The sequence below is a fragment of the Arachis duranensis genome, chromosome 9 (genome assembly GCF_000817695.3).
Source record: "Arachis duranensis cultivar V14167 chromosome 9, aradu.V14167.gnm2.J7QH, whole genome shotgun sequence".
Lineage (NCBI taxonomy): Eukaryota > Viridiplantae > Streptophyta > Magnoliopsida > Fabales > Fabaceae > Arachis > Arachis duranensis.
The window spans coordinates 64,532,182-64,538,446 of record NC_029780.3 but is presented as its reverse complement, the minus strand read 5'-3'; the positions used below and the strand labels follow the sequence as shown (position 1 = coordinate 64,538,446).

The following is a 6,265-nucleotide window of genomic DNA, read 5'->3' as shown; positions in this document are numbered from 1 at the left end:
TCTTTTTCTTTTGTTTTTCACTTTAAGTGTTTTTTCCCTTTCTCTTATTAGGATCTTGTTATTTACTTAGTCTCATGGGTATATTCAAAGTGTAGTATTCAGGACAGATAGTTGTCATCCCCGCCGTATGGTTGAACTATAGTTGTCATCCCCACCTTATGGTTGAACCAACTTAGCTAAATTATGACTACACCACAAAATCATGAATGCACTTCTATATTATGAACTCCACTCTGGTCTTTTATACCATAAACATTCTCTTTTTCATTTGATTCAAAAGACAAGCATACAATAAGTACTGGTATGATGTAGTAGCATAAAGACTAGCAAGCATAGACTTTTTCAACAGAAAACTTAAATTGCATAATTGAAAGTTGTTCAAACTAGTATGGAAGCATGTTCTATTTCATACAAGATCTTCCTTATTTCAGAATGGAAAAAAGAGAGACCAAAGAAGGAGCTCCACCACCTTTTACTCATGTGGTTGCCCATGCTCTCCTTCTTGCTTGTCCTCTTGGTGTTTTTCTTGAGTGCTAGTGCTCCCACTTCCTTTGCCTTTCCCAAGCAGTTTCTTCCAGAAGCCAGCATCTTCCATCTTCTTCTTTAGTGTGTCCTTCTGCTGTTTCACCTTCCTTTCTTCTTGTTCAACAAAATCTTTTTGGACCTCATCATATGTGGGAATGGCATAATGTAGATGATGCATATTGCTGGACATGTAGTTCAACTTGGCCTGAGTGTTTACGTTGAACTCCTCCCTATGTAACTGCCTTCCTTCATTCAGCACATTGAACTCATTGAATGATTTCATTTGAGCTAGTTGCCGCTGGTGGAGTTCTTGAAGGCGTTTATCTTGACGCTCTTGCCTCTCAGTAACTTGGTGGATGGCTTGAGTGAGTTGGGAGTATTGCTCCTGTTGCTGCTCCATGTGTTGTTTCTGCCACTCTTCTTGTTGTCTCATCCAGTTGGACAGAATGTGAAGTATTTGCTCTTGTCCCTCCATTTGTCTCATTCCCAAATCCTCAATGGCTCTTAGAAGGTGAGTCATATTTAGGTTGGCTGGGTCTTGATGCTCGTCTTATTGATATTCTTCCTGATGATATTCCTCTTGATGAGTTCCTTCCTTGGCTTTTTGCTTTCCTATATGTGGCCTTCTTTGTTGCTGAGCAGGTGTGGTATAGACCAATTGCTCGAGTGTAACTGGCCTCCCTGGGTTAACCCATTCTGGATTGCTGTCCTCAAATACCACCCTTGCCTTGTTGCACAGGCGGAGAATGGTGCTGGGGTACCAAAGCCTGGCACCTGAATCAACCTTCTCAGCTGAATCTTGAATCCTCTCGGCGATGAGCTCATGCACATTGATTTCCCCGCCCTGTACCAAGCAATGCACCATAGTAGCTCGATTGATGTTAACTTCTGAATTATTTGCAGCTGGTAGGATGGACCTCCTTACAAGTTCAAACCACCCCTTGGCTTCAGGGCTAAGGTCTCCCCTCTTGATGAACTTGGGCCTCCCATCTGCGTACCTCTCCCAATCAGCTGTTATAACACAGATGTCTAACACTATCTCTAAGAGCTCATCATTATCAGGGCTTCTACTTATCCTTGCCTGATAACTGGCCTCATCAAAATAAGGTGATTTCAGGTGAAGAGCTCTTGTTATGGCACTTGGGCTGAAGTCCACCTCCTTGCCTCTCACGTAGCTTTTGAAGGTTGGGGCCTTGGTCTTGTCTTCTCTAACTACATTTGCATAGAATTCTTTGATGAGGTTTCCATTGATCTTCCCCTCTGGACTTGTGGGCAATTGCCACCCCCTCTGTTCGATTTTCGCCCAAATCTGTGGTGATTCATTTGCATTGATTTGGAATATTAACTCTGGCAATATCTTTCTGGCCCTTATCCACTCAAATTCACACTCATGAAAGGCAGTTTTGAATCTCTTCTCATTGAAGGGAACACTCTCCATGGGTTCCTTCCTCTTTTGCCTCTTTGAGCTTGATGATGCCATGAACTTGGGTTGCTGTTTTTGAGGGAGTTGGAGGATACGGATAGATGAAGAGTGGGTTGGCTAGGACAAAGTATGATGAAGGGTTTTAGCAAGCCGAAAGTGTGAAGTGTGAGAGTGGGGGTTTGAATGTGAGGAGTGAGCATGCACTAAGGTTCCCTTATATAGGGAGATCATGAGAGAATGGAAGGTGTGGATTGCAAGAATGGTTGCTTGATGGACGGTTGGGGTTGTGCATGAAGGAAGGACAAGGATCATCACTTAATGAGAGTGAATGGTTCGGTCTTCAAGGGTCTTCTTTCTTCAATGTTGCATGGCAACGTTTCCCCATGCGTTCCTTCTTGAGACAAGTGTGTAGTTCTCTTCATGAAGTGGCCGAATCCCCCCATTTAATTGTCCAATCAATCCTCATCAATGTTCCTTTTCTTTTCCCTATAAAGATAAAATAAGAAAAGTAAGAAAAGATATCAAAATGATAATATGAACTTTACGGCTAGAATTAAAATAAGAAAAGATTAGATTGTTTATTTATGAATTCCAACTAACTAACTAACTGTGGGTCCTTATATGCATATTGATGGCACCATGGGGTGACACCAAACTTAATGTGGAGCATTGTGGTGAAGATTTCTATTCAAAGCTCCAAGACTAGCATGCACCTTGGTTTGCTTTGAACACCAAACTTGTTCCTCACTATATACTGCACAATAAGGATTTCACCAAGTGTTTGTCAAGTTTGGGTTGGACTTCATAAACATTGACTTATTTACTTTTCTAAAAGCATATAAAACATGGGTTGCCTCCCATGAAGCGCTTCTTTAGTGTCACTAGCTTGACGTTTCTCCCTCATCAGGGTGGTTGGTAATGCTTGAAGTCTTCCCTTCTTGCTGTGGACTTGTATCCATTGGTTGTATCAATTATCTCGACATGTTCCAGGGAGAGAACTCTGTTGATAGTGAAGACCTTAGGTAACTGAGATGGTACAGTGGGGAGATTAGGGGGAATTCTGGGAAGTAAGCTGAGATCACTTTATCCCCTAGATAGAAGTCTTCCATAGGGATCTTTTTGTTCCTCCACTTCCTTGGTACCTTCTTCCTTAGATGACTCCTTCCTCTAAGGTGGTTTTGTTGCTTCCTTCACATATCTCTGGTGGTTTAGGTTCCTCCAGTTTTTCCTTGAGTTGTGACAACTGCCTATTTCCTTGTTCCTCATGAATGGGTTTCCCTAGATGGGTTGGGTGTGCTTCAATGCTTGCTTCCTCCTTCAACATCTCATTGTGATCTTTGCTTGGTTCCTTGTGCTCTTGGTCTGCTTCTTGTGAGAGTTTGAAGACATTAAAGATGAGTCGTTCATCATGGATCCTCAATATTAGCTCCCCTTTCTCCATATCTATGAGTGCTCTGGCTGTAGCTAGGAATGGTCTTCCCAATGTGATTGGGTGAGTGTGACTCTCTTCCATGTCCAGAATGACAAAGTCTGTTGGGAGAAAGTATTTCCCAACTTTTAGCAACACATTCTCCACCACTCCTATTGCTTGCTTTCGAGTCTTATCAGCCAGTCTGATGACCACATCTGTGGGCATTATCTCATTAATCTGCAGCCTCTTTACCAAGGATAATGGCAGTACGTTGATGCTTGCCCCCAAATCACAGAGTGCTCTATCGAACATTGTTTCTCCTATGGCACAGGGATGTGAAAACTCCCTGGGTCTTTTCTTTTTGCAGGCAACTCAGGTTGAATAAGGGCCCTACATTCCTTGTTCAACACTATAGTCTGGCCTCCTTTGAGTGAGCTTTTCCTGGGAAGAAGTTCCTTCATATACTTGATGAATGCAGGCATTTGTTGGATGGCCCTGATGAATGGTATGTTCACATGCAGAGATGCAAACAAGTCTAGGAATCTTGAGTATATTCTCTTTCCCACAGCACCATTGAGCAGTTGGGGAAATGGTGCATAGAGCTTAAGCAACTCTTGTAGTGAGATTTCTGGTTCTTGGTGATCTCTATCATCCTCCTCTGTTGAGTTGTCTTCAGGCTGTTTAGAGAGTTTGCCTTGCTTGTCTTCAGCCTCTTGATCACTTGTAGTGACCATTTTGTAATCTTCCCATCTTACTTTCTTTGCTTCTCCTCTTGGGTTTTTCTCCGTGTCACTTGGGAAGCTATCAGTAGGTTTGGGAATCTTCTGAGCTAAGCATCCCACTTAGAATTCCAGCTTCTTGATGGTCTCTCCCTGGTTTTTAATATTGGCTCGCACCTCCTCTTTGAACACCTTGTTTTCTTGAATCTCTTGGCATATTCCTTCAAGTAAGGTTTCAAGCTTAGAGAGTCTGTCATCAATTGATGGTAGATTGGGATTAGAGGTGGAAGGATGAGAGGTGTTGTTGTGGTTTTGATATGGGTGTGGAGAAGTATTGTTGTGGGGGTGTTGATATGTCCTCTGTGTGAATTGTTGATGAGCTGTATTGTTGTTGGAGTTGTAACGTCTCTGGTCTTGGCTTTGATCTTGCTGATTCCCCCACCCAAAGTTTGGGTGGTTCCTCCATCTAGGGTTGTATGTCTTGGAGTATGGATCATGGTTCTGTCTAGGTGAATTTCCAATGTAGTTGACTCGCTCAAGGTTACCCTCTGCTTCTTCTTCAACTCCTTCTTGGGTTGTTGAGGAGGTGGTGATTGCTGCCACTTGGTTCCTCTCCATCTTCTTGGTGAGGTCAGCTAGGTGCTTGGTAATGAGCTTGTTCTGAGCCAGCAGAGCATCTACATTGTTTAGCTCTATCACTCCTCTAGTGTTCTCTCTTTCGGAAGCATAGAAGTAGTCATTCTCAGCTACAGTCTCAATTACATCTATGGCTTCTTCAATGGTCTTCTTCTTGTTCAATGATCCTCCAGAGGAATGGTCTACTGCCTTATTTGATTCATATGACAAGCCTTCATAGAAGATGTGCAACTGCACCCATTCATTGAACATATTTTGTGGACACCTCCTTATTAGGTCTTTGAACCTTTCCCAAGCTTCATAAAGTGTCTCCCCATCTTGCTGTCTGAATGTCTGCACTTTAGTTCTCAGCCTATTGATCCTTTGAGGGGGTAAAACCTTGCCAAAAACTTATTCACTACCTTCTCCCAATTTGTCAGGCTTTCTTTTGGGAAGGATTCAATCCATTTGGATGCCTTGTCCCTGAGTGAAAAAGGGAACAAGAGCAGCCTATAGACATCCGGGTGGACTCCATTGGACTTCACTGTGTCACAAATCCTCAAGAAGGTGGTCAAGTGTTGATTCGGGTCTTCTTGAGTACCTCCTCCAAATGAGCAATTATTCTGCACAAGAGTGATGAGCTGAGGTTTTAGCTCGAAATTGTTGGCATGTATGGTGGGCTTCTGAATGCTACTTCCATAGTTGTCTGGGTTTGGATTGATGTAAGAGCCTAACACTCTTCAATCCTCCCCAGCATGATTTGCTCTACCTCCTCCCCCATGGTTATTAGCCTCTTCTTCATGTTGGTTTTCCATGTTGCCTTCCATGTTTAGTTCAAAGTGTTCCTCCTCCTCTTCAGTACCGATTGCCCGTTTTTCTCTTGCTTCCCTCCTTAATCTAAGGAGGGTCCTCTCTGGTTCAGAATCGAAGGAAGTTGAAGCCCCGCTTATTCTCCCTGTCATACAACCAACAAGTACAAGCAAGTAACAATATGTGCAGATAGTATTGCTGTCAGAATTAATGTTAGTTGTGAGTGATGCAATATATCAAACAGTTAGTGGGTTAGCAAACTGAATGGTAAATAACAAAGAACACGAAAGAGTAGATGGGGAAGAGGAGAGGTTAACTAAGACAGAAAGTAAATTACTCAAATAGAACATTAAATCAACAAAACAAAAATGCTCAATCTAGTGATCTCCTAATTTAATCATTATTGATGCACAATCAATCCCCGGCAACGGCGCCATAAACTTGATGCATGTGGAAACTGTCTCTCAACAAATTTCCTTCGGCAAGTGTACCGAATTTATCGTCAAGTAAAAACTCACAATAGAGTGAGGTCAAATCCCACAGCGATTAATTAATCAAGCAACTTTAATTAGAAGAACGTTCTAGTTGAGCGAATTCAGAATTTGGGTTAAGATTTGCAGAAAATGAAATTGCAGAAATGTAAATAACAGAAAAAGTAACTGCTAGAATTAAAGGGCTGAAAGTAAATGACTAGAAGTAAATTGCAGAATTGTAAATGGGAATGGGGTGCTTGCTCATGAAAGTAAACGCAGAAATTAAAGA

The 6,265-nt window shown here is 42.2% G+C and overlaps 1 protein-coding gene across 1 annotated transcript; it reads right to left on the bottom strand.

Annotated features, from left to right (window-relative positions):
* Positions 1 to 472: 472 nt before the first annotated feature.
* On the bottom strand, positions 473 to 1,045 carry LOC107465630 (uncharacterized). The gene has a single exon (XM_016084608.1). The coding sequence runs from the start codon at positions 1,043 to 1,045 to the stop codon at positions 473 to 475; it is 573 nt and encodes a 190-aa protein (XP_015940094.1).
* Between the last annotated feature and the right edge of the window lie 5,220 nt (positions 1,046 to 6,265).